The sequence below is a fragment of the Daldinia decipiens genome (genome assembly GCF_022478715.1).
Source record: "Daldinia decipiens strain CBS 113046 unplaced genomic scaffold F4813scaffold_42, whole genome shotgun sequence".
Classification (NCBI taxonomy): Eukaryota; Fungi; Ascomycota; class Sordariomycetes; order Xylariales; family Hypoxylaceae; genus Daldinia; species Daldinia decipiens.
Window position 1 is genome coordinate 262510 of NW_026054585.1, and position 26319 is coordinate 288828.

At 45.9% G+C, this 26319-nt stretch overlaps 9 protein-coding genes and 1 non-coding gene across 10 annotated transcripts; 5 read left to right on the top strand and 5 right to left on the bottom strand.

Annotated features, from left to right (window-relative positions):
- The first annotated feature begins 224 nt into the window (after positions 1-224).
- On the top strand, positions 225-3053 carry F4813DRAFT_373186 (aconitate hydratase). The gene is made up of 2 exons (XM_049244787.1): positions 225-395; positions 468-3053. Exons 1-2 carry the CDS (start codon positions 318-320, stop codon positions 2817-2819), a joined length of 2430 nt encoding a protein of 809 aa, XP_049095871.1. The 5' UTR covers positions 225-317; the 3' UTR covers positions 2820-3053.
- A 741-nt stretch (positions 3054-3794) lies between these two features.
- On the bottom strand, positions 3795-6850 carry F4813DRAFT_242837 (uncharacterized protein). Its single transcript, XM_049240051.1, has 3 exons — position 6850; positions 3972-6486; positions 3795-3912 (listed from the first exon to the last, which is right to left on the bottom strand). Exon 2 carries the CDS (start codon positions 6269-6271, stop codon positions 3983-3985), a length of 2289 nt encoding a protein of 762 aa, XP_049095872.1. The 5' UTR covers positions 6272-6486; position 6850; the 3' UTR covers positions 3795-3912; positions 3972-3982.
- A 3202-nt stretch (positions 6851-10052) lies between these two features.
- Positions 10053-11201, bottom strand: F4813DRAFT_383018 (glycoside hydrolase family 93 protein; the record flags this gene model as incomplete). The annotated part of the gene is made up of 4 exons (XM_049245886.1): positions 10053-10310; positions 10387-10423; positions 10594-10923; positions 10954-11201. 4 exons carry the CDS (start codon positions 11199-11201, stop codon positions 10053-10055), a joined length of 873 nt encoding a protein of 290 aa, XP_049095873.1.
- A 1692-nt stretch (positions 11202-12893) lies between these two features.
- F4813DRAFT_373193 (uncharacterized protein) lies at positions 12894-13873 on the top strand. Its single transcript, XM_049244788.1, has 2 exons — positions 12894-13308; positions 13415-13873. Exons 1-2 carry the CDS (start codon positions 13124-13126, stop codon positions 13494-13496), a joined length of 267 nt encoding a protein of 88 aa, XP_049095874.1. The 5' UTR covers positions 12894-13123; the 3' UTR covers positions 13497-13873.
- Positions 13560-15629, bottom strand: F4813DRAFT_242876 (putative monooxygenase). Its single transcript, XM_049240053.1, has one exon. The coding sequence runs from the start codon at positions 15207-15209 to the stop codon at positions 13806-13808; it is 1404 nt and encodes a 467-aa protein (XP_049095875.1). The 5' UTR covers positions 15210-15629; the 3' UTR covers positions 13560-13805.
- On the top strand, positions 15616-18085 carry F4813DRAFT_242872 (MFS general substrate transporter). Its single transcript, XM_049240052.1, has 5 exons — positions 15616-16073; positions 16132-16268; positions 16322-16792; positions 16844-17624; positions 17690-18085. Exons 1-5 carry the CDS (start codon positions 16022-16024, stop codon positions 17908-17910), a joined length of 1662 nt encoding a protein of 553 aa, XP_049095876.1. The 5' UTR covers positions 15616-16021; the 3' UTR covers positions 17911-18085.
- Positions 18086-18334: 249 nt separating this feature from the next.
- F4813DRAFT_373200 (actin-related protein, ARP1 class) lies at positions 18335-20439 on the top strand. The gene is made up of 3 exons (XM_049244789.1): positions 18335-19038; positions 19101-19871; positions 19930-20439. The coding sequence occupies exons 1-3, from the start codon at positions 18730-18732 to the stop codon at positions 19990-19992; spliced, it is 1143 nt and encodes a 380-aa protein (XP_049095877.1). The 5' UTR covers positions 18335-18729; the 3' UTR covers positions 19993-20439.
- Positions 20440-21173: 734 nt separating this feature from the next.
- F4813DRAFT_393293 (uncharacterized protein) lies at positions 21174-21596 on the bottom strand (the record flags this gene model as incomplete). Its single annotated transcript, XM_049247397.1, has 1 exon — positions 21174-21596. One exon carries the CDS (start codon positions 21594-21596, stop codon positions 21174-21176), a length of 423 nt encoding a protein of 140 aa, XP_049095878.1.
- Positions 21597-24071: 2475 nt separating this feature from the next.
- F4813DRAFT_399590 (uncharacterized protein) lies at positions 24072-25317 on the bottom strand. The gene has a single exon (XM_049248188.1). The coding sequence runs from the start codon at positions 25192-25194 to the stop codon at positions 24247-24249; it is 948 nt and encodes a 315-aa protein (XP_049095879.1). The 5' UTR covers positions 25195-25317; the 3' UTR covers positions 24072-24246.
- Positions 25318-26187: 870 nt separating this feature from the next.
- Positions 26188-26290, top strand: F4813DRAFT_t134. The gene has a single exon. It is a non-coding gene; the product is annotated as a tRNA-Leu (tRNA).
- Positions 26291-26319: the final 29 nt, after the last annotated feature.

Here is a 26319-nt window from a genome sequence, read left to right on the forward strand (position 1 = left end):
TAATGATAAAAGTAGAAATTAATGGCTATAGGTAATGTTAGTTTAAAAGAAATATAACAAGCCATTATAAATTATGTAAAACTGCTTTATAATCTTCATGTTCAATAGGTTTACACTGTGCATCCTAATGATACGGACGGCCCTTGCTGTACCCCAGATTTTACAGGGACTTACCATTACCATTGCTCCACTTGCTCCGGCATCGCAAGTAACTTTGTTGTGCGGACCAATCAAAATGACTGAATTGTCAATTTGTCGCAATGAATTTTGTGTTACTTTTTTTTTTTTTTCTTCTTCGCTGAAGTATTTCTTGTCGCATGCCTTTACTCCTGCGATGCCAATTAAACAGTATGAGGACAGCTAATATCCTGTGCCGTCGAGGCACACCTCTTCGAGTGCGTATAATTCATAATTCATATACTTCACCGAATTCCACAATTCCAGAATTAATACAGTACCTAATATAGGGCCTTCTAACTCGAAATTGCCAAAGACGCATCCCTCTAACACGTACCTTTGCAACGCCCACGTTCGACACCTCGAATCCGCGAATACCGCCGTACCTCAAGTTAGCCAAGAACTATGAAAAGGTCAAAGAGGTACTGGGTAAGGGTGCTGCCCTTACCTTGGCTGAGAAGATCCTCTACAGTCATTTAGACAATGTCGAGGAATCCCTTACGACTAACACGGATGGTGGACGAAATATTCGAGGAACAGCAAATCTTAAGCTGAAGCCTGATCGAGTTGCCATGCAAGATGCCTCAGCACAGATGGCCCTTTTACAATTCATGACCTGCAATCTCCCCTCGACAGCTATCCCGGCTAGCATTCACTGCGACCACTTGATTGTGGGCGAACGAGGCGCGCAGGCCGACTTGGAAACTGGAATCAAGGTGAACCAGGAGGTGTTTGACTTCCTAGAATCTGCGTCGAAAAAATATGGCATTGAATTCTGGCCTCCTGGTGCTGGCATCATTCACCAGAGCGTCCTGGAAAACTACGCTGCCCCTGGCCTGATGATGCTGGGTACTGACAGTCACACACCTAACGCTGGAGGTCTTTCCACGATAGCAATTGGTGTTGGTGGTGCTGATGCCGTTGAGGCTCTCGTCGGCGCGCCATGGGAACTTAAGGCCCCTCGCATTTTGGGAGTAGAGCTGAAGGGCAAGCTCAGTGGCTGGGCTGCACCAAAGGATGTCATTCTTAACCTTGCGGGACAGCTTTCGGTCCGCGGCGGCACTGGGTTTCTGATCGAGTACTTTGGACCTGGTGTAGAAACACTCAGCTGCACTGGTGCCTCGACAATGTGTAACATGGGCGCCGAAGTTGGCGCTACAACTTCTATCTTCCCCTTTAATGCCGCTCACGTACGATATCTGGAGGCGACACACCGACACGACGTAGCAAGGGAGGCAAAGAAGTTCTCTGATATCGTTCAGCTTAAGGCCGATGCTGGTGCGAAATATGACGAGGTTATTACCATCGACTTATCCACACTAGAGCCTCATATCAACGGGCCCTTTACCCCTGATTTATCTACGCCGCTATCTCAGTTTAAGCAAACCGTACAGGAGCAAAACTGGCCTGACAAGCTATCAGCAGGTCTAATCGGAAGTTGCACAAACAGTTCGTACGAGGATATGACGCGTGTAGAGAGCATGGTCCGTGAAGCGATAGAAGCCGGTTTAAAGCCCGCATCCGATTTTTACATAACGCCGGGAAGTGACCAAATCAGGGAAACTTTACGACGAGATGGTCCTCTGGATACGTTTAAAGAAGCTGGTGGCACTGTGCTTTCGAATGCCTGTGGTCCTTGCATTGGTCAATGGAAGCGACATGATGGCGTTGAAAAAGGAACCCCTAATGCTATACTTACTTCGTATAACCGTAACTTTCGCGGCCGCAACGACGGAAACCCGGATACTATGAACTTCCTCGCATCGCCCGAAATCGTCACTGCCATGACTTTCGCAGGCACTACAACCTTCAATCCTATTACCGACTCGCTTCCTACCCCATCTGGCAAGGAATTTAAATTTACTCCTCCATCGGGTCTCGAAATCCCAGCCCAGCCGTTCGAGGTAGCTCGAGAACAGTTTCGACCCCTTACCCAAGCCCCTGATCCATCTGTTGATGTAGCCATTTCACCTTCTTCGGAACGTCTTGCGCTTTTGGAACCTTTTGACCCCTTCCCTACCTCCGAACTCTCAGGCCTTCGGGTATTAGTCAAAGTTACCGGAAAATGCACGACGGACACTATCTCTGCCGCCGGTCCTTGGTTGAAGTATAAAGGCCATCTCCCCAATATTAGCGAGAACACGCTTAACACGGCGATAAATGCCGAAACCGGTGAAGTTAACGTTGCTTATGACTTAGATGGGTCTAAGCACACGATTCCCGAACTAGGAAAGCGCTGGAGGGAGGCTGCGCAACCGTGGCTAGTGGTGGCAGAGCATAACTACGGAGAGGGCAGCGCACGAGAGCACGCCGCGCTCCAGCCGCGGTACTTAGGTGCCAGAATCGTGCTTTCTAAGAGCTTTGCCCGCATCCACGAGACGAACCTAAAGAAGCAGGGTGTCGTGCCACTGACATTCGCCGATGAGGCTGACTACGATAAGATCAGTGCCGGTGACGAGGTATCTACAATTGGCTTATATGAGATGTTGCAAAATGGCGGTAAGGGCGAGGTGGCGCTTAAGGTGAAGAAACATAAGACCGGAGAGGAGGTGCTCATCAAGACGAAGCACGCTGTTAGCAAGGACCAGGCGGGCTTCATTCTAGCGGGAAGCGCACTGAATTTGCTTTCGAAAGGTAAGTGATACGGATGGACTTGGAGGCACATAGAGGTCACCTTACGCGCTCGATGATAGATATGTATGACCGATGTTCATATGGCGGAATTATAGACAAGCGTGCTAAACGGCAGGATATGAAAAGTTTATTCGAGATATACAAAAAAGAAATATAGACATGATAACGTACCTCTGTTCCAGGGAAGACTTAAAATAATAGCTTTATACGTGTTATTCCGGAAGTTAGTTCATAAACAAGCTATTACCTACTACTTATGATAATGCCCGTCGATGTTTCTGGTCTATTTTCATAGCCGTCGAGCTTTTAAGCCGCCACGAAGGGATAAATACCTACGTTTATGGGGTATAGAGTAAGAATATAAATTGTTTGATCTGATTTGTTAGTTGTACTATTGTCTTACTTCATTATTAATATAGACTATACTATAAGTGTAGTAAAGATGACCATAACAGTAACTATACCTACCTAAGCATCAAATTTAGCTCAACTTTTTAAAAAGATTTTATTCCTTGAAAAGCCTTTATAGTTAGTTACTAAACAGCCAACCTAGTGTTTCGGGAAATTGTTTAATTTTAATTAACTAACCTTTGAAACTAAAGACTGTAATGTACCCGGTTCATCCCTGCTAACTCAGGGAAAATAACATAAATTATAGTCATATATTAATTGGTAAGTCTACAATCTTAGTCTCAGGTATCTGTTCCAGGGACAGAAAAAAAATAGAGAAACAAAGCGTAAGATTTCCTTAAGCTACTGGTGATATTAAACATTCACATTAAAAAGCTAATTTCTAGTAATACCATACGCATAGTAATTTCGCAGGATATCCGAATCGCATATAAATATGATTAAGCTGTATAATATCGATTGGCTACCTCGAACCAACCTGGCTCATTTAGTATCTCCAGCTCTTCCATGAACTTAAAGCCACCTCCTAGTCGGTGGTATTTCCCTCCCCGAAGACGCCTCGCACCATCCAATGCAATGCTCTCTAAAAATCAATTCCATATTGTCCATATTGCCATGCCATTGAGAGCCTAGCTATTCGTACCAGGGCCAGCCAAAAAAGTCCTCTATATTTGCATTTTTGAATAGTTCCTTGGACAATTAATTTCACGGACGGCTAGTCATGCCAGAAATGTGGAATTATAGCTCACTTTTGGAACTTTCAAACAACCTCTGCTGGATCTTCCATTTCGATATCACTATCTTCATCCATAACCATGATTTTACCTTCCATCTCCTTTTGTTGGATCCCCTTTTGACGGGCATGATGCCTTTGCGCGTAATACTGGTCTGCCATCGCGTCTAGTTCATCTAGAGCGGATAGCCAGGCGGGGTTATTCCGCACTCGATCAGGCAAGTCGACTATAGGCGCGTCGTCGCCTTCTTCCCGTCTCCGCTTTACTGTACGGGCTGCAACTTGGCCAAAATTACTTTTTCTACTTCCCCGTTCGCGAATCTCGTTCTGCTTTCCAAGATACCACTTCTTGGAGCGAGGGCGTGTCCAATGGACCCGCGGGTCTATATGACTAAAATGTGTTGCTGGACGAGTTGGGCGCGGAGGTTGTTGATATTCAGGTAGAGCGAACGATGTAGAGCCAGGTCTATTAGCTTCATTAGGTTTGCCGTATATATAAGAGTCGAATTTATCTGGATCATGTTTAGATATCCAGACCTGCCGCCTTTCCTCGGGGTTCAAATGTTTCCAGCGCCGGTTTTGAACTATAGATGCAAAAGTTGATTTGCTGACCGGTGGATTGGCAGGTCTCTTTGCTGCGTTTCGATTATTGGTAAGCTGCGCCGCCTTTGGCACATCTTGATGGCGTTTTGCCAAGGGACGTTTCTCCGCTACCTGTGACCTACTGAGTATCTGCGTACCTGAGGGATCCGAATCTCCCCTATTTGGTGACTGGTGTGTAGGATTAGACGCTTCCTCGGAATTTAACCGAGGTAACGGAGTACCTAAATCAATTCTGGGGCTTTTGGGGGTGGGAATGTTTATCCTTGTCGGATTTTCAAGTATATTGCGTATATATTCGTTTACTTGTTCCTTCGTCGGTATCTGTGATATACGATGCACCCCGTTAACCGTTGTAGTGTTCGGCGTTACAACCGTGGTAGGAGCAGTAGACGTTACTGGTGGGTGATTAGCAGCAATACCATTGACAATTCTTCCAGTATCTTCTGTCGGCTCTGGTACTTCGTTTCTTTGTTGATCTTGATTATCATTCTGATAGGCTTCAGCTGCGGGGGTTTCAAGGGGCGATTTAGGACGGTGGACAGAGTCTTGTTTGTCGTTGGCTGGCTTGGGTTCCGTTGGCGGTGAAGCGACTTGCGAATCTGGCGAAGGCAACGTCGGCGCGGGTCGAGGTGCAATATGAACGTGAGGCTTCCGCGGGAGGGGCCGAATTGTCGAGTTGGAACTTGTCTTACGAACCCCGTTCTGCTCCTTCCGACTTGCTGCACTATTTCGATGAAGCTTATTCGTGTCTTTATTTTTGGAGACGTGCACCTTTATTGATTCTCCCTCGCGTCCCGATTCGGAATTAATATGTGCAATGCGAGGGTTCGGACCTCCAGTATGATCTTCTTCATGTTTCTCGGTGCTGACTTTCGGACTTTCAACGACTTTGCTAGGAGGTTGAAAATGAGGGCTGTCATCTTCTGTGAGGTCTATGATCCCGTGAGTTGGAACTTTATAACCCTTGGAATTGTCATATAGACCTTGTTGCTTACGTGGCCGATCCTTGTAGAAAGGTTTCGAAGCTGAACGATCATCCTGTGATCTGGACCTTGATGGTGTTTCTAACGAAGAAGAAATTTCTTTCTTTGGCCGAAGAGCAAAGTCAGAAGCTGCCACGGGTTCATGATCACGTTCACCAATATTCGTCGATGCCGCCACAGGAGATGGATAAGAGCCGCTCTCAGAAAATGAGGAAACACGACGATAGGCCTCTACTTCGCCTTCCTCCATGTCAGTAGACAATCTTGGCCGTTTTGGTGGCCGTTGACTCGAGGAAGCAATATCTCTAGTAGAGCTAGCATAAGAAGGAAGCTTGGGCTCAGACTTGCGAGTGCCTACTGGTTCGTGCTTTGAGGTAGAAAACGCGTTTCCAGCAGTTTTTCTCGCTACCATTTTAGTGGGAAGGTGCTTCTTTTCGTTCACGGGACCCGCCATTGGAAGGGGAGCTTTCACAGTGATAGCATCTCCTAGCTTCTCTGATTGGGGGATCGCGGCAGTAGGATTACTTTTGGGCGGTGATGCGGGCCGTTGTGAATGTTGATGATTGCTCGACTGCTGATGACCTGGAGTAGAAGAGGGCATCATAACGGTTGTAGGCTTGAGCGCGTTTATGCCGTCCGTATGTGTTGTGCAATAAGGTCCCTTGATGAAGATGGTAGCTTCGCATTCTTCAAATTGACATCGTTGTAAGATGTACTGATTATCCTCCATGATTCAATTTGTGGGTTATCCCAATCACACTCTATCTAAGAACGTGATACAGTAGGAAGGAGGCTTTGTTAAGTCCCAATGCGCGGGCAGCCGCGAGGGCTTATGGAAATATCGATAAGATACCTGCGTTCGTTCCCTTGAGTTTTGTCGAAGTCGTGTCATCTTAGCCACTTTTTCCCTTATGATGGAAATAACTTCAGTGATTACACTGGGAACTACGTGAAGTAGAAAGTCAATACTTGAAAACTATGAGATAAGTGAAAGATCGTGGGGATGCGCTGCCGGCAAATCTGATTACTAAATCACATAAAAGTAGAAACGAAGAGAAGACACCACCAGATAATCCGGGTAGATAATTAAAAAGACGAAAAAAAAATGTGAAGTGGCGCGGTGGGGTGAATGACAGACAGGTACTTACTGAAATGGTTGTACAAACCCGTTGAAAAAATAGCGACAGCAATAAGAACAGAAATAGGGGAAATAAGAGCTTGCTAAAAAGACGGCTCGAGTAACAATTTATGTTGTGATGCTGCTCGACGTCTTATCCTAAAAAGATGAAGGATGGTCGTATACCTGACCTATATCTTTAGATACCAATAAGAAATAAGATCCTATAGACAATGTTAGATTAGATATAATAACCGATATGCGCACTCGATAAAGGATAACGAAATGGGAGGCTTGTCTCAGATCTTTTCAGTCTTTAATTTGAGTCATCAACCTGCAGGATACACCGGCTTCGAATTCCGAACCTCGCTTATCACGATCCCCAGAGATTGGGGGGTATATTCACCGCAGCCTTTGGTCCTGCTTTATGGTGGCAATGCAAAGCTAGGCTCCTATATAGCGGAACATACAGCTATTACTGCAACTTTTTCTGCCTTCTCCCCGAAGAGACGGACGGGCCAATAACTTCAGTGTGGCGAGTCCTACATAAAGTGTTGCGGGGGTTGAAGACGCGTTCTCAAATAGAAAACACCGGTTGAATTTAAGGCGGGTTATAGAATTCAAAACCAGCAGTATCCATAGATGCAGTCCGCCCTTTTACCATATTTGTTCATCATAGACCAGCCTTGCCACAAATAAAAATAGGGACTTAAATTGAAGAACATCAAGTAGTTATAAATATTTAAAAACAACATACCGGTAGCGATTAATACCCTCGCGGTATACGATCCAATACGGCTGAAAGGCGTCTTCGTCATGGTCCGTAAGGGAATTTAGCTAGCAAGCTTAAATAGACACCAAAACGAATTGGATCGCGCCGACCGAGATTTTACGCTGCGTAAAATGTGAATGGCGTTTCTGATGGCACAGGAATATTCTTCATCACATCGCAACAACAGTCTCAACAAGTCGGTGTGCAAATGTCCATTCGGGAAGAGAGCACACAACCGGGAAGATAGTTTGACACATAAAAGATGAATTTCCTAGGAACAAGTTCAGTGCTGTATGTAAATGACGAGAATTAGCGTCGATGGTCTATTGTCCATAATGTGGCCCGTGCGATCCATAGGTATGCCTAAGATGTGGAGTCGCTTATCGGACTATTGTTTTAACGGACGTTATAATTAGAGCTCATAGAGAAATAATCTCGAGAGTCGTACCTTCTTTTACTAGCAGCCATACGTGTAGATTCCTACCGTTATTATGTACCTAATGTATAAACCTAGGTACCTAAATACTATATTCATTTAGGTACATGTAGTCATAAGATAGAATGGACTTGCCCGTTAAATCTCAAATCGAAGATTAGGTACTTGGGCAAGAACTTTAAACCTTCTTTAACTTATGGAAATAAGAAATTACCAGCCAAGATTAATATAGCCACTTACACTTACACTATCCACTATGTCACACACGAATATCTTACATTTACCTAAGTTTTAAGTAGGTTAGGTACTTACATAAATTACAACTGAATATAAGTCGCTCCTTGTTTCGTTCTTTTCTATCTACGCATTTGGTTGATGCTTCGTATACCGATCAAAAGACCGCCTCCACTAGGACTAATCACCAATCATATATGACCCCTTTATTGGCAACGTTTCAATCCTCGTACGGATTCCCAACTGCATAATTGACACGTCGCGTACTATCGATCCATCATCGCGGTAAGCGCTATTAAAAACTCATACGCCAATATTTACCTAAGGAATGATTCATTTTACTGTGCTGTAATATGTGTTTAATAGGAAAACATAAATATTTAAGTACCTAAGCTATTCACAAATTAAACTAAACAAGTAATATTATCGGTTACATTTAATATAGTGCGCGCTTAAAATAGGCGACTTACAATGTTGGTAGTTATTTAATATCATATTTCATAGTGTTAAGTAGTCATATACGAGAGTGCTGACTCCTCCACGCCTTAAAATTATGTATTTAAGTTGATGATAGCGCAAATCTAAGTACCTAAGTATTTTAATAGTTATTAACTGTACATGATAGCAATGGTCTTATACCAAGCTCACCTTTTATTCCATCTCTTTTGAGCCAACTTCCTTTATACATATCAGCGCAATATCTGTACAATATCACGTCACACACAAATTGATATACTACTGAACTAATTTAATGGGCCTTGGTTATTTTGTCATTCCTTGTACAAACACCTTAGGTATTTAAAGTAGCAACAAACTTAGCATTCGATTTAAAGCCACGCCTCAAGTACTCCCTACGTCGCGTCAAAGTCCACTTATATAAGAAGTCACCGACAGTCTTTTTCATAGCACCGCAACTATAATTCTGTTGTACCTCAAGTGTCCGGGTGGAGGGGGCTCCTATGCTAATAAATGCAAACAGTAGTTAGATCTTAGGCCTAAAGAGAATAACTATAGAAGATACAAACTATATTACTGTTTCCATATCCTGTACGTTTGTCAAACCGCCGCATCCAAGCCCACACAGTAATAAAATATATTAATAAGATACATGATTGAACGAGAACCCTGACTAAATGAGCCGTCATATTTTGTGAAACTGCGATTGCATCTGTAGAATGTAGGGCTATTATCATCTTTCTTCGCGACAGTATGAGTGGCTAGATTCTAACCAACAAGAAGCAAGGATATCCATCGGCCAAATCTAATTGGCTAAACATCATTGTCGGAAGCATGCATCCCAAGCGTACGTGTGCCTGGGTTAGTTGGCTACGAGGATAGTCGCGATAGATCATATTAATCAAGCCGTATGAAATACACTTACAGCTAAACGGCTTCGCCAATTTTTTGCAGTTAAGTTAGGTACCTAGGATAAATGCATCCAGCGGCCGATGTCACGTAGCAGCTCAATAAGTGGCCCAATAACATAAATCCGATCGTAGATGAACAAGTCGCCAAGCATTCACTGATAAATCTTGACGCTGCAGCCGATGCCCCTTACAATAATGTGATGTCAAACACTTCGAGAGATGGATGGTTATACAGATGTCCATTGAAACTAATAGGTACCTAGCGATGGAAACTTTGCCTACCGGACCTGGTATATGCAGCCGTGTTCACACTTTCGATACTTGTATATCAACAGGAAGAAAATGCAACCGGAGGCTTTGGGTAAGAGTGCCTACTGAAGCCTCATATATTACGGCAACCAACTCAAGCATAGGTATTGATATATTTACAAGTCGCAATATCTGTAGAATATATACGATGAACATAGCTATATGCAACTTGGGTTAAACGACCAAAACCCAATCAAAGACGAGTTCTCTCAGAATCTAGCTCTAGGACGCAAACATCGCCATCCACGACAGACCTCGCCACAAGCAACCGGAGCTCTAATTCCTCAATTCATACAACTGGCTAACATCCCCAAGCCCATCCTTCGAATACAGCGCCGAGAAATACCTAGCATCGCGATTAAACACACCCGGCCAATGCGACGCCGCCTCGCCGGTAACCACGCTGCCGGACCACGTCTTACCGCCGTCCACGCTAGCAATAACCTTCATCTGCGCGCTGTCGTACCCGCTCGTGCCCTCCACGTCCTCGTTCGTCATGAAGCTGGCCACCAGCGTGCCCCACACGTTGCACACCTACGGCGCGCCCGCCAGCTTCCCGCCGTGTACAGTCGGCCGCTCGAGCCCCACGATCGGCCGTCGTCTAGTTGACTGAGAAGACCCCGCTTTCGGTGTTTTCGAAGACAGCACTACGGCGCGTTAGGATTTCATGTGGTAATCAGAAGCCGGCCCCTGAAGAATGTTGGAGAGCGCGTGTGAAGATACTGACATGAGATTTCCGTCATTGACAATGGGCGCAATACCAACCATGCCATCGCGAGGATTCTTATCGCCGTCCGAGACGGCAATCTAGTGAGACTATGTCGCGCTGCCGTTCTTGGAGTACTTCATGAAGTTGTCTTGGTCGCCCGCGCTGTTCTCAGCAGAGTAATAGCACTGCAGCGATCCATCCCTGGCGATTCGCAGGAACGGCTCCCAAAGGCCGTTAACGCCTGACGAGACGTGCTCCTCGACGGTGGAGAGATACTTGAAGGTCTTGTCGCCGTCGTCCGAGTACGAGATCGAGATGCGGAAGTACGTGTAATGCCAATCAGCGCCCGTGCGATCGTGGTTCCGGTTAGCGTACAGGATGCGATCGTTAGGGAGCTGAAGCGGCATTGCGTTGTTGATGTCGTGGGTTGCGATTTTGCTTCGGAACACTTCGCCGAGGTGCTCTCACGACTGGCTGCCGTTGGTAGACTTCACAACACGCAATACGTTTTGAGTGCCGTCCTTGGCGGCGTACCCGCCGAGTAGACTGCCATCATTCATAGAGCTAGCCCGGAGATACTTAGAGTTGGTGTCGATCACTACCGGCTCGCCGGCTTTCAAGACGCGGCCCGGTAGGCGCTTGGCAAGGGAGGCCGGGGCGGCCGATGCTACCCCGACGATGGCAAGTGCCGCGAAGAAGCTCTTAGACATGAACATGGTACACGGCGCTTATATGCCTGTAGTTAATGTAGATTGTGATCCTGATCGCGACACAGCCTATGTAGATCATAATATGGGCGCCAAATAGTTATATAATATATGTAGACACCGTGACACATTATCGTAACGCCCGTGCTGGTACTACCATTAGGAATGTCATTGCATCCTCGGCTCCTCTACCGGGTGGCAGTTCGTCACCTTAGCGAAATCATCATGGGATTAACTAGCCAGCTGAATATATATATAGTAGTATGCGAGGTCCAATTGTCAAGTGCAACTATCCAGATTCGGCGACAGTGTCTTTGTATAGCTATAGTGGATTACTTATAGATGCTTAGAAACTCAAAGGGAGCGCCGACTAGGGTCAAAGTTGAGTTTGGCTTGTTTTAGCAGACTAAGCAGACTAATTGCAATCCTTATTCGAGAAGGTGATTTCTTTAAGTCGATATGTGCTAGCTACTAAGCTCGTGGTTGTTCCGAGAGCCACGATGTTCCAGGGCTGGATCACACGCTATGGGTTGGTGTTTATAAGTCCGTCTTGGAATTCGTACCTTAGGTGCATAAAGTCGTCATAATAGTCAAAGCCCAAGGCTTTCTTGGTTTCCGTTTGTACATGGCGCCTTGAGGGATGCGCAATTAAGCAGGTAATGGAACGTTTCAATCAATTAGAGACCGGTGCTGTACTTTCCTGGGCATTGGTAACGTGTTTTATTTGTTCCTACCGAGCGGCGATGTGACATCAAGTTCGGTCTTATTGAAATCGGGCATATTCAGCGAAACTAACATTTGATGGAGCTGTCCAGATTATCACCATGTTTACCGAGATCACGATAACTATGTGTACTTTCGAGTTCTGCGTTAGGGTTACGAAGACAAGCGTAGTTATACATTCGCGGGATTCGAGCACCGACGGTCTATAGAGCTAGGTCTGCTGTAGGTGAGCTGATAGAGGATCTTGTCGCTTAACGTATTCTAGATATTTTGAAGATATGCCGGAACAGAGAAACTAAAATATAAAAATCACATTAGCGAATCATATGTAAAATTAACAAAGAAAAAAGGCTAAAAATAAGTAATAGTAAGGAACACTCAAAATCACGTGCTTCAGCCCAGACTTTCCCTCGTAATCAATTTTAATCAATTTTACCCCCGACCCGCTCTTCTCCCTATTCAGTCACTCCCACAACCCATCGGCCGACTCCGATCACACCACCCATCGCTAGCATCGTACCACGCAGCAGGCCAGAATGCCATAAGCGCGTACCCAACGACCTGATTTTTCAGCCTCTCATCTCCGGTCCCTTTTCGCCGGCTACCAGGTATCGCCCTCCTGGCTGAATACGCGCAGCCCCGTGGCGTGACACGATGACCGCCTCACCAGATAGCTAAGGCATTCGTATATACATAGTGTATGTACAGGAAGTCAACGGTGAGCTTTCTGGGGATGGGTGCCGCATGCCGTCATGGACCAGCCCGAACCACATGTCAGGACCACGGCGCTGGATTCCCAGCTAAGCCCTGAACGGGTTCTGGGTCATACGTTCGCCAGTATCTACGAAGATTCTGACTCTGGTTCTCGGGTCGTGGAGTGTTGGGAGTGTGATTATTATTATTGTCCTTCGCCGTAGTGGCCGGCCGTGGCCTGTAATATAAGAGCGGTCGTGAGTCTGGGAATTTGGAATAATGTGTATCATCATCATCATCAGCAACATAGACATCTTCACTCATCAATTATAAAATATTTCAAAAAGACATCTCCACTCCCAAGTCTCTAGAGCAATATAGACATCTCACCTCTTGAAGCTCATCTCAACTCAGAAAAAAGTCTACTTCGAAACCTTGTCTTATTAGACACTTAGCTATAACGACAACCATCCACACTTCTTAAACTTCCCAAGTTTCAAACCCCTGAAGTCAAAATGTCAGCCATCGCCGCCAACGCCGCCCGATACCCCCTTTCCGCTCTTGCCCGGCAAGCTTTCAAGAGCTTTCGGCAATCAGCCCGGATTGTTGAGGGCCCTACCGAAGCACTCCCCTCAGCCGGCCCGTCTCAGCGCGCGGACTGGGGCCGCATCGCACGAGCTCGTCTCGGTGTTGCTGCAGTGTAAGTTTCATCCCATCCTCGAACCCCTATATATATATATATATATATATATATACCTACCTACCTACACACGATGAAGAACACGGAGCTGACTGTCATATTATAGATACTTCCCTGCTCTAGGCGGTTTCCTCGCTTGGCCTTTCATCAGCAAGGCCGCCCTCAACGGCCACATGGGACAGTTCTAATTCGCTTCGAACATGTGTTACCTTTACATACCGGGTCATACAATATCCATCGTTCACTAATTCGACGATTATACACCTGTACATAGAGTCCTCAAATTTACGACATCCGGAAGGCGTTTTTGGGTTGCCAGAGAGAAACAGAATAACTGGCTGTTTTCTACATAATGATATCAGAGGCGTTCCGGCTCACTACTTAACCTAATCAGTTTGAAGAGGGGTAAATAGGGGAAAATCGTCTGGAGTCGTATAACGTTGTCGACCATCTTCAACCTCTTCTATATGTCTACCTTCTATATCTATATATACTTATCAAGATATAACAGTACCGTTGACCGCATGAGCGGCAGCAGAAATATCAGTTCCTTTATCATTTCCACTTCCGTATTCGAGATACCCGTGCTTTCCTTCAGGCAGATGTAGTCTTCTTGCCTCGCTAGTATCGTGTAAGCCTGTGCGTCTTAGAACTTCGACTGTGCGCTCGTAATTGTTCTCGGCATATTCTTCGGCATCGAACCCGAGTATCCAGGCCTCCCGTCTTAGCCTCATACTTTCCGGGTTCTTCTTAGCGGCGTCGAAGTCTGCCTTGTGCCAGATGTCACGTGTCTGTTCGCCCGTCTTCTGTGCAGATTTGACGCGTTCGTACCGGATTGCTTCAAATGCTGCGACTGCTTCCTGGACTTTGTCGGGGCCGCCGCATTCGCGCAGGCATACGGCGATCGTGACTCCATCCTCCATCGCCTGCGATGCTCCCTGAATAGACGTCGGCAAAAACGGATGGGCCGAGTCACCAATTAGCGTAATACGCCTATCTTTCGAGATCCACGTTGGTAGGGGGTCACGGTAGACGAGCTTCCAGTCGATTAAGGGCGATGGTGTTTTGTCTAGGATCTTCTGTATGATGGGATCCCAGCCCTCGAGAACTTTACGCGCGTCTTCTAGCGGCGCCTCCAGTTGCCAACTCTCTTCTATATCAGCCTCATCCTTATGCGTACATACCCACGAGAAATCCTTCCCCTTCTTCATGCAAGCCGCGATGAAGTGTACGTCCGGACCGAGCCAAGCAACGTGTTTGTCACCACCGTCGGTAAAGAATTTGGTATCGGGATCCTTTGCGATCTCGTCGGCGCTGAACCAACTGCGGTATACAGCGTAGCCAGAAGGCTTGGGCTTATCTTCAAATCCGAGAACGATCTTGCGGCCCTTGCTACGTACGCCCTCGGCCGCGATCACGACATCAGCCGTAATTTGCTCTCCATTGTCAAGGACTACGCCCGCTTCTTTATCGTCTTCGAAGTAGTCCTCGACACGGGCGTTGAGCCGAATCTTGACGCCGATTTCTTTGGCATGGTTATAAACGATCTCGTGGAATTCGCCGCGGTGACCATCATAACGGATGCCAAACTCTGCGTCTTCGCCCTCCCAGTATTGGGTGAAGAGTGTTTCCCCTTTCCAGGATTTTAGAGTGATCGCGTCAGCTCTCATACTAAGGGGCTCCAATTTCTCGGCGACACCTGGCCATCGACGGAATAATCGCGACGAGTTGGGTCCAAATGAAATAATATCGCCTAGGAGCTTAAGCTCTGGGAATTTCTCGAGCACTAATACATCATGTCCTTTGCGGTGGCACTCTATCGCGGCCGTTAGTCCTGCGAAACCCGTTCCCACCACGATCACCTTGATGTCCGTCTTGGCAGATTTCTGTGACTCGGTCATTTTGTTAAATATATTCGTTTTATTGATGAATCGTTTCAATTGTCCCTCTATCTTTCTTCAACATCGGGATTGATGGAGTAGGCGTTTATCATAAACCCGACTTTGACCTCGGGTATGATCAACTGGCTGGATTAGTTTAACCTAACTGTATAGGCCTCGCGTTCTCACATGACATATAAACTGGCCGGGCGGCACATACTTCTACTTGTGTATTGCTAAATCTCTATGGTGGATGTATGAACTTACCTATCTAATTCTTCAACCTAACTATATTAGACTCAATATTCCCCGCATCAGGACCTAGAAGGAGTATCGGCAGTTGCGCCGCGGCGGTAGATGATGGTTAAATGTCGAGTTGATTATCCCAAGCAGGCTCCATATAGCCCTTGATAGCAGCAGCCAATGAAAGATGCAATGGGATAGGATACTTGGATTCTGGGTCGTTAACCCCTTGTTCAATTCCGAGTGGGGAAGCTCGCGGAGACGTTTGATATCCCGTAGAATACTTATTTCCCCAAGTTTAGGATGTGCGGAGAGTCTGTGGACCTGTGCTTATTTCGTCGACAATGGTAACGGGGAGCGGCGCGATGCTACGCTATACTGCATATGCATCTCGCTGTCATCTGAATCCTTGCCTGTACATCCATGGCTACCGCGAAGAGGAGTCAGTGCTTATAAACATGGATCTCCAACTGCTACATATCTATTTTAGAGACGGTTGTCCTCTCAATGCGTGCTAGTATTGTCAATTGATTTTGTAGAACAATAGACAAACGACTACCAGGCCATTCTCGTCAAAGCAAGTTGGCACGATGCCTTGGGGAATCCTCGAGAGCAAGCATGAGGGACACGTCCCTGGAACAGGCACGGAAATCTCTTAAGATGAATAAAGCTGTAAAACAGACGCTAATACAAGTTCCAGTAATACTTACGGATCAGTCTGATATACCAGACGAATACCGAAACGTCTCTCGAGAGCTGCTCAAACATGGTACCGGGAAGTATTCCAATATTATATTAACTCCTCAGCCAAGCGACTCTCCCAACGATCCTCTTAATGTGAGTCCACCGCGGCAGAGAAGCTTGGGAATTAGGAACTCACAAGAATACAGTGGCCAACATGGCGCAAAGATGTTGTTCTTGTTATCGTAGGTCTCTCCGCCGGAGTTGTGGGCGCGTATGGGCCGATGATTTCACCGGGTTTTGTTGAAATCGCCGCAGCGCTCGACGTAACGGTCAACACGCTTTCTCAAGCAACAGCCTGGGTAGTTTTAACGATTGGGCTGTCACTCTTCGTCTTCAACCCGTTAGCTAAAAAGATCGGGCGGCGCCCGGTATATGTAATATCAAGCATCATTATGCTCTCCGGGAGCATCTGGGGAGCCCTTGCAAAGGATTATAGTAGCTTCTTGGGTAGCAGAGTATGGAGCGGCTTAGGAATGGCACCTTACGAGATACTCGTACAGTGCACGATCGCCGATATCTACTATGTCCACGAACGGGCCACTAGAATCGCCGTCTGGAATATGTTCTTGTTATGTGGTATCAGCGGAGGTGCTCTTATTGCCGGTTATATTATCGAGGTAAGTCATATTCGGGACTCTGCTGCGCTAAACTCGCTAACATCTTCGTAGGACCAAGGCTGGCAGTGGACTTTGATCTGGTGTGCCATAATCTTTGGCATGCTTCTCCCTTTCGTGATACTCTTCGTCCCCGAAACCGCGTATAGAAGACAGTCGTTTGAGCAACAGCTAGCAGTTAAAGGCACCAACAGCCAAGATGCCAAGCCAGAGACTTCAGAGAAGAAGGATGCCTCGTCCGGCCCAGAGGACAGTACTAAGGTTGAAACTATAGAGACTGGTGTGGTAACTGAACGCAAAGATTCGTATCTACGAAGCTTGAAACTCTGGAGTGGTACTATTTATACTAGTACTCCCCTTTGGAAGATTTTTCTGCGTCCGGTCGTCATCTTCTTCTATCCAGCCGTCCTTTGGGCATTCTTACTTTACGGGGTCACCTTGACTTGGATCGTGGTATTTAGCGTCGTGAACGCAGTCATCTTTACAGCACCGCCATACAATTTCTCGGTATCAGAAACTGGGTTGATCTCGCTATCCCCCTTCATTCTTACCTTTATTGGTGAGGTCTTGTCGGGTCCATTGACCGACTGGGTTTGCATGTACCTGGCCAAGAAGAACCGTGGTATCTACGAGCCCGAGTTCCGACTACCGCCTATTATCATCTCATTCTTCGTTGGTATCGTCGGCTTCTTCGGATTTGGCGCTACTGTTCATTATCAAACTCATTGGTCCGGGCCGGTTCTATGCTTTGGTCTAGCAAACATGAGTCTTGCTCTGTCTAATGCATCTGTCTTTGGTTATGTGATCGACGCTCATAAGGAGTTAAGCGAAGAAGGTATGCTTCCTCTTATTCATTATTAGTGGCAATCTCGAGTGCATGCTAATTATTATCTCTTGCAGCATTCGTGGCTATCAATGCTCGGAATATTCTGACCTTTGGTTTGACTTACTTCGTCAACGATTGGTTAGCAAAAGATGGTGTCCTCGCGGTCTTTAATGTACTCGGTGCTGTGTTTGTTGCCGTGAATATATTGACTATTCCTGTATGGATTTTCGGCAAGCGAATTAGGGAGTATATCGCTAGGAACGAAGCGCTGCACCGATTCATGCACGAAGATTAGGTGGTAATACTATTACTGTAACAGTATTGAGATGAGATTTGGGATCGTTAATATTGATGAATCAGAATTGAATTTCAAATTTATAGAATAGGTAGATTTACAAGATTATGAGATGCTTCATTAGGAATGTTGTAAAGAATAAGAATTGGCTTCTGTTAGGTACGTAATAGAATATTGGTAAAAGTCTTGTTGTATGTACTTCATATTGTACTTCGTACCTGTTAGGCCTTCTGTTAGCGTAGGTATACTACCTACCTATGTACATAGTGGCAGAGTGGGCAATTCGAGATAAGGTAGTGGTCTGTGCACTAAGCGAATCGAGCTTGGGCCACGTGTAAATACGTACTCTATTCGACAACGAGCCCCTGCAGGAGCTCCTGAACCATCCAAAGAAAGGGAAAGGGCACCTGGGCAAAGGCGCGTCGTGAATTTGAAGCTTCGCCGAAAAATTGTCCCAAGCCGATCGCCAACGCTGCACACAACCTTCCCACTTGACGACCACCGCACAAAATGCTTCTTGGACTTACGAGGTGACGACCGAACCCTTTCTTCTACATCCACTTGCTATTTTATAGTTAATAATAATACTCTTGAACCTCCGAATTCGCTTCAAACTGCTACAAACCCTTGTGGCCAATAAACAGGAGGACACCGACTTTATCTGATTGTAATTTGCGAAAGTTACGGCTTAGCAGTGAAGAGCGAAAACTCGCAATTCTCAGATTCGAAAGGGAAGGATTAGACGGTTAAGGGTCAAGTGCAAAGGGGAGACGAAAGTGAATACATACGAAGAGCTGCTTAAACGCCCAGACGCCCACAATGGCAGACTCCCTCCACAACGCGCCCATTGTACTGGATAATGGTTCTGGTACGATTCGGGCAGGTTTTGCAGGAGACGATCTACCTAAATGTTACTTCCCCTCCTTTGTAGGTCGACCGAAGCACTTGCGAGTGCTTGCCGGTGCTTTGGAAGGCGAGGTATTCATTGGCCAAAAGGCGGCGACCGAGCTGAGAGGACTCCTAAAGATAAGATACCCTTTAGAACATGGCATAGTCACGGATTGGGACGATATGGAGAAGATATGGGAGTATGTTTATAGCGAAGGACTCAAGACTATCAGCGAAGAGGTATATATGATCCTAGGACCCCTATTCTAGTATGGCACCTCTAACGTTGATATTTCCGTTAGCATCCTGTCCTCTTAACCGAACCACCACTTAACCCGCGAGCAAATCGAGATACGGCAGCTCAGATACTCTTCGAAACCTTTAACGTTCCCGCCCTATACACATCTATTCAAGCTGTCCTCTCCCTCTATGCTAGCGGACGTACCACGGGTTGCGTGTTAGATTCGGGTGACGGTGTCTCGCATGCGGTTCCTGTGTACGAGGGATTTGCGATCCCCTCCTCCATGCGCCGTATCGATGTTGCCGGCCGTGACGTTACTGAATACATGCAGACGCTGCTGCGCAAGAGTGGCTACGTCTTCCATACGAGCGCCGAAAAGGAAGTTGTGCGGTTAATTAAGGAAGCTGTTTCGTACGTGGCTTTAAACCCTAAGCAAGAGGAGAAGGACTGGCAGAGCGCGAAGTTAGACCAGGGGAAAACGGCAGAGTACGTGCTACCTGATGGTAACCGACTGCGCGTGGGTCAGGAGCGTTTCCGTGCGCCCGAGATCCTGTTTGACCCTGAGCTCATCGGGCTGGAGTATCCGGGTATTCAGCAGATCGTAACAGACGCCATCAACAGGACAGATCTGGACCTACGCAAGGCGCTATACGCCAACATTGTGCTGTCTGGCGGTAGCACCCTAACTAAAGGGTTTGGTGACCGCCTGCTGAGCGAAGTCAAGAAGCTGGCTGTCAAGGACATGCGGATCAAGATCTTCGCACCGCCCGAGCGCAAGTACTCGACTTGGATCGGAGGTAGCATTCTTGCGGGTTTAAGCACGTTCAGAAAGGTACCTATGCTTGCTGCTTCACTATTCCTAACCTAGAGATATACTAATAGGGCAATAGATGTGGGTTAGCATCGACGACTGGCACGAGGATCCTGATATCATCCACAAGAAACTGACATAACTTCCCTATCTATCTCATTTTTCGGAAACCCAAAAAATAGAACAAGGAGATTTCAGAAATCGCTACAACTCAAACCATGGAAAGGAGGTCGATAAGTTACGGATTGGCGATCTCCCGGTCCGAGTGTATTAGATACGAGGGGATTTCATGGTAAGGTAGCATAGCGTAAGCGTTGCGAGAGACTCATTTCCACTCTAAGCAGCAGCCCAGAGATGTAGTAGGTAGTGTATGGCTGCGAAGGACTCTCTAGCAAGTTGAGGCTCTCGCAATGTCTGAAGGGAAAGAGAGGAGAGGACGGGATGGGAAAGGAGAAGCCGGCAAGCTTGTGTGTCAGATTATTGGCGGAATACTTAAGTCATCTATGTAGATGAATGATACCCAGGCGTTGAAGATCCCATGAGATGATGATATATGCCTTACGTGATAGTGATGATGCATCTACCTTAGATACAATCGTGTTCTGAGTTCAACTAGGTTAGATAGGTCAGACGGTAAGCTTGTGGCCCAAGGTTGTTGCTGAGGCTACAGAAGAAAAAAACCAAGGAGGCTAAAGACTTATAGCATGGTAACACCAGCAAGGTAACACTCTACGTGATGTAAACTCGTATCAAGAACGGATCATGGAAATATAGTTCACGTTTTTTATAATTCGTAGTTATATCAACTACTTATGTCTGTCCTATCTGGTACAGTGCTATATGCCTTCTTAAAACGCAAAGGCCTTTTCAACTGAAAAGTCGCTGTGGGGGGTATATATCGCTTATAAATATTCACCAGAAACAAACACCGCCGTTGGTTTTCCTTCGTCCCGGAGTCTGCCAGCCGGAAGGGAGAAACGATAAATGAGGTAGATGGTGTTCCTCATTATCCTTCTTTCTCTTCTCCCGTAAACCAAATCATGGAGCTTCCTGTTTGCTCTGAGGCCCCAAACTTTTTTTTTCCCGTCCTCCTTTTCCTATGTCGTTTCTCCAGGGTTCATGATGTCTGCCTGCTTGCCTGCCTGCTCATACCCATAATTGATTGAGTATGATGATGCCCGAAACTCCGATACGCCTTGCTTTCCCGTGATGATGGTGATGAAGTAGAGAGATGATGGAGTATAGTATTCAATGTGTCGAAAAAAAAAATATACCGTGGTGAATTAATAATCGTCGTTTATTTAGCGGGAGCTGTTGCGACTCTTAGCGCCGGTGGCTTATGCGGCTCCATATATTGGACAAGCTACCTGAGCTGCTTGAGCTGTGCTGGCTGGAAGCATCGCTGCCCTTGCGGGAGGTGCTAGAGCCGTTGGCATCGTAGACATTTCCGGCGCCGCCCCGGCCGACGTAGCCGACGGGCTTCTGCTCGATGTGGCTTTTATGGGTGAACTCCTCGTCGAACGATAGAACAGGCTTCGCGGCTGCGACGTGCGCGTTGCCTGCTCCTCCTCGCCCGGAGTAGAAGCGTGATGTGGTGTGTTGAACTGATGTCGGCTTTGTCGCCACACCGGATGAGGGTGTAGTGTTAGGAGCCCGAAAATAGTTACCAGCGCCACCTCGTCCCGAGTGGGTGTACGAGTTCTGCGGGATGGTTGGGTGAGGCTCGATGATAGTGAGGTCAGGCATCTTGGACTACTCTTGGGCAGCAACGAGGTTGATACGTCTCCGGGATTTGTGAGCTTAGGTGGATGTTTTTTCCGTTGGGAGGCTTTTGTGATGAATGATGGCAGCAAAATAGTATAATAGATCCGAAGATGGGTCAATGGGATGGAGGGCATGGGCTTGATATACACATTTTTATCATGAGGACCAGGGGAGCAACCCCTTTGTCATAAATTACACCGTAGTTCTCGAGAAAGTTCCAGGTTTGCCGCACGTGGCACCAGGACGAGAGTTTAGGAACAAAGCCGATCATGATCCGCAACTACGTACTCGATCCTAGATTAGAATAGAATCCCATTAAGGAAAATTTTTCATGGCCCCAAGAGGATGGCATAAGGCAGGCGGCGCCACGCAAGACTTCGTGTGAAGCGCTAGGCGAGGTTGCCGGCGCAGCTCGTCGCGTGGATGACAACATGGTCCAGTCGAATTTTGCTTCCTAGGGCTGGTAGACTCAGAAAATAGGACCAGACAGGCAAATTCCGGTGTACTTAGACAGGAAAACCCATCGTCTTGGCGGGACCAAATCGTAAGGGAAACATGTATAGTAACATGTATAAGTGGAATCTGGGGTAACCGCGTGATGGATTCCATTAGCAAGGAATTAGCTAACAGGAGCCCTCAGACTGGCAAAAGTTGATGTAGTTACGAAATCGCGTCTTAGGTAAAGGCATCATGAGACCTGCAGAGGAGTTTTTTGTACCTAACCATTACCCCATAGTTTGCTCCCTCGCCGCTAGACAGGGATTCGTGCAGGATGGGCAAGAATGGGTTCTCGGTGGTGCAATTGGTGGTGTAATTGGTCTCGCTTCTGCTTTTGGACGAGTTGGAATCTTGTTGGCTGGTCTAGTACGGATCCGTACTCATACATAGGTAGAAACAAAGATACGGCAAACGTCATGCTGTACATATATTTATTTAGGTATGTACATATGTAGGTTAGACATGTGTAGGACGAATCAGCCAATCCTCAGTCTTCACCGTGTAAGTCCATGTAAGTCCACTGCAGGTACGGGCGTTGATCGAAAAGAGCCGCTACAATTCGTCAACCAATAGATCCAATGCCTGGCTACTTTGATTGGTAGACGACAGGCTGAGATCAATTAAGGACCAAATCTCGCCATATGCTTATATTCTAATAGGCGATTTGCCATGTCGAGTATGTCCAAGCCATGCTGGCTTCAGCACCCACCGGCCACCTCGCTATAACTGCTGTGCTGTCGACAGCATTACGTTTTGCCAGCTGAAGCGAACTGCTGCGACGTATGTGCATCTCCGAGGGACGATACCACAAAGAGCCGGGTCTCGTCGGCATCACGATGAGCAAGTGGCAAGCAAGGAACCAAGAACCACTACTCAGTTATTTAATTAATAAACTTTTTATGTGCCACTTCATCCTCAAACCGCGTAAGAGTCCAGGACAGCATCCACAAATGAATGTGGAGTTGGGAACAAGTAGAAAAAAAAGAAGGATCTTCTCGACCCTCTAGCGCAACGTTCTGAGGACCACGATGGGCAGGATAGGTGACGAGTAGGCTATGTTACTTCAGACCAGCTGACCACTAAGCGGTAAGTAAAAAGGATAACACGTCGTGACCAGAAAATTTTAGGAAATATTTTATTTCTTGGGCCAATTCAACCAATTCAACCAGCGGCAAATTAAACCTACTATGTAGTATCTATTATTCCGTCCGTGCATATTCTCAATATAACGATGCCGAGACAAGCAAACGTGTATTAGGAGAGGTATGGATATTATGGCTCATTAACTACCCTTCCATTGTGAGTCCGCTCTCATATTTTCAACTCGGAAATCTCGTCGGACGTCTCAACTGCAACCTAGCCTTAGATGCGACCCCAGTAAGGGTGGTTTGACTTATTAGTTGTATATGCTACGTGAGGTATGAGTATGCCCTATAATGACCTGAAGTCAATGTAGACGCAATGGAAACGATCTCACTCTAGACATTTCGTTACCCCTGATGAGCAGCGTGCCTTCGAATAACTGCCATTGCGTCTTCGCTTACTACTTTCGCACCATGGCTACCTGACATCTTATTATGGCGTCAACCAATTCAGCTGCATTTATACACTGCCATTAAACTGACATGTCATTCCTCTTCCCACTTTTGTGCGGTCGATCAAACTGACAATCGCCATTCTTTGATCACGATTCGATGGAATGTTGCAGCTCTTGGTGGAGTAACCACACTTTACCCCAGACACAACTATGGTGTCGTCTCTCGTCGCCTGCTTACCTGGAACCATCAATCATATCGACGAGTACATAGGTTTGTTCCCAGTCAAAGCAATTCATTTAAAGACCCAAGATCGTAAATTTATACAGAAGTTCCATTAGTGAATCTCCACAAGAGCGTACTCCTATCACAGAACAATAAACTTTCCAAGAGTTTGACAGCATATCATAATATTCGTTATTGAATTATAAATCAAATTATAATAATAAATCAAGCAATAAACTCCGCTTCCATCTCCGTGCATTAGGTACGCACGTAATTACTGGTGAGGAGTTACAATTCGTGGGTTTGCCGATTTCAAGACTTTTGACCTGATCCTCGTAACAACAGAGCGAAAATTAGGGTAACTATCCATTCTATCAGGAAGTGGTTATCCAGTTTCTATCGTAAGGATGGGTTTTCCACATACGACGGTCAGAGGCAGCAATTCGTGTTTCTATATGTCTGATACCACGCATATCCGCTTGTAGCTCCTCCATTTTTGCCAATTCTTCTAGATAGTGCGAAAAACTTGGGTATATCCGAGTGCCTGTCTTCCTTACATTATTTTCCACGACAATCCAACTTTTCTGGGACTTCATCATCACAAATGGAGAAATGCATCCAAAGTGTTCGTTAGAATAACGAGAAGCTTCCTTCTTAACATCATCGGATACAATCATGTGGGCTAATAGAGGCTCCCAGAACTCGGCTATTCGCCGACAATCTTTAGGTCCGATGAGGCATACTCGATCAAATATCTCTATGTGTAGCACACGCAATGGCAGCATGAGGGATTCAATGCATTCTATCTCGGAGATGATGGCGTTGAGAGCAGTTCTTCCGATCAGGCATTCTACAAAGGTCCGTGTTTCAAGGCCATTCTCATCCCATCTAACTCCTTCTGCGTTGTTAAATTGTAAGAGCGGCCCATTCTCGTACGTGAAAAAACTCGACATGTTGTTGAGTTTAAGGAAGGCGAAATAGTCACGCGGAAAAGAGGTTTCGCCGAGGACTTGAATTAAAGATATAATCTCTGCATCTGAGGAGCCATGACCCAGTTTCCAGTCGTTCTGGTAGCGTTTCCGCATGTTGCATGTATCGAATCCGGTTGCGATACGGCTCAGCAATCTCGCCATTCTGTTAATGCTAGTTGTCTTCCATTTACCGGGGGGTAGCTGCATAGGCAAAAGTACTTGTCGAAGAGCTTGTGGAGTCACTGGAGTGTATACCCGTGGAGCAGGAGTTTTCGGGGCTATTCTACAATAGATCCCTATGGTAACGATAAAGAGAATGGTAAGAACCAAGATAGTTCCTTCTATTGCCATGATGATTATATTGGCCCAAGGGCATATGGTTATAATTAGGCCTCGAGGTAAAACAATAGAATTGCAAAAAGCTTACATACGATCAATAGTAATTAGGAGGTTGTTAAATATTTAATAACGGTCACGATTATTCTCTTAAATTAGGACCTCATGTCCTTATTTAAAGTCTTCCTACTATCCAAGAACATAGGCCTGGAAACCTACCTATTATTATTCCAGTTCCTCCCAGTCACAAAACTAGTTTAGAGACCGCTGGAATCTTCGGGTACCAACTTACATGGCCTTAGCTATAATATATCTTTTCAAGACACCGGAAAATATTCTTTATGTGAGGTATTGTAATCTAAGAGATTTGGGGTTTATATCATAAAGTGGTTCTAGAAAGGTAGGGAATGACTTCGTTATTCTACAAGGAACTTTGGCCGCAGCTACAGAAACCTGTGAACAGGACCACCAAAAGTAGAATCTATTTATATGTCTTGTTTATAATCACATCGGCTCATATAAAGATTTTACTTAGACATAAAGCATCATTGCATCTTATAAGCAACGCTTGAAAGCACATTGGAACCTTGTCAACATGTTTAAAGGTAGACAGTACAAATACTTCTGTGCCGTGTAAAAGTAGTGGTACAGTAGAATATTGTATTTAATTGTATAAAATTCGAATAGTTCAGGCAAAGACAAGCAAGGTGATCTGGCTCGGGATTACACCAGGATTTAGAAATACACGCTCCCAAATTTTATAATAATTCATGAGATAAAGCTATTAATACCTTGCCCTATAACAATGTATAGGTACTTCGATACTTAGATCTCTTTCCCCCTTTTATAATCTAACTAAACGAATTGTAATTCTCTTAGAAATGAAATAAAAAGGGTTATAGGGAGAAAAAGATTAATATTCGGTCTCATTAAGAAGTCTGCTTACTACGGACATTTCCGTGGTATAAATATCGGTATTTGTGATTAATGTTTCATCCAATGACCAATGGGAGTTTGGCCGAGTGGTTAAGGCGTCGTGTTTAGGTCTTCCAAAAGAATACCATATAACCCGCGATGGGAAACCGCGCAGGTTCGAATCCTGCAGCTCTCAAAGACTTTTCTTTTTGCTCGCCCACTTGG

Coding starts and splice junctions, on each gene's coding strand:
- F4813DRAFT_373186 (XM_049244787.1), top strand. CDS start 318: ATGCCTTTACTCCTGCGATGCCAATTAAACAGTATGAGGACAGCTAAT. Junction 396..467: donor GTCGAGGCACACCTCTTCGA/GTGCGTATAATT, acceptor TACCTAATATAG/GGCCTTCTAACTCGAAATTG.
- F4813DRAFT_242837 (XM_049240051.1), bottom strand. CDS start 6,271: ATGGAGGATAATCAGTACATCTTACAACGATGTCAATTTGAAGAATGC.
- F4813DRAFT_373193 (XM_049244788.1), top strand. CDS start 13,124: ATGTCAGCCATCGCCGCCAACGCCGCCCGATACCCCCTTTCCGCTCTT. Junction 13,309..13,414: donor CGTCTCGGTGTTGCTGCAGT/GTAAGTTTCATC, acceptor GTCATATTATAG/ATACTTCCCTGCTCTAGGCG.
- F4813DRAFT_242876 (XM_049240053.1), bottom strand. CDS start 15,209: ATGACCGAGTCACAGAAATCTGCCAAGACGGACATCAAGGTGATCGTG.
- F4813DRAFT_242872 (XM_049240052.1), top strand. CDS start 16,022: ATGCCTTGGGGAATCCTCGAGAGCAAGCATGAGGGACACGTCCCTGGA. Junction 16,074..16,131: donor GGGACACGTCCCTGGAACAG/GCACGGAAATCT, acceptor TACAAGTTCCAG/TAATACTTACGGATCAGTCT. Junction 16,269..16,321: donor CTCCCAACGATCCTCTTAAT/GTGAGTCCACCG, acceptor ACAAGAATACAG/TGGCCAACATGGCGCAAAGA.
- F4813DRAFT_373200 (XM_049244789.1), top strand. CDS start 18,730: ATGGCAGACTCCCTCCACAACGCGCCCATTGTACTGGATAATGGTTCT. Junction 19,039..19,100: donor TCAAGACTATCAGCGAAGAG/GTATATATGATC, acceptor TATTTCCGTTAG/CATCCTGTCCTCTTAACCGA. Junction 19,872..19,929: donor GTTTAAGCACGTTCAGAAAG/GTACCTATGCTT, acceptor ATAGGGCAATAG/ATGTGGGTTAGCATCGACGA.
- F4813DRAFT_399590 (XM_049248188.1), bottom strand. CDS start 25,194: ATGGCAATAGAAGGAACTATCTTGGTTCTTACCATTCTCTTTATCGTT.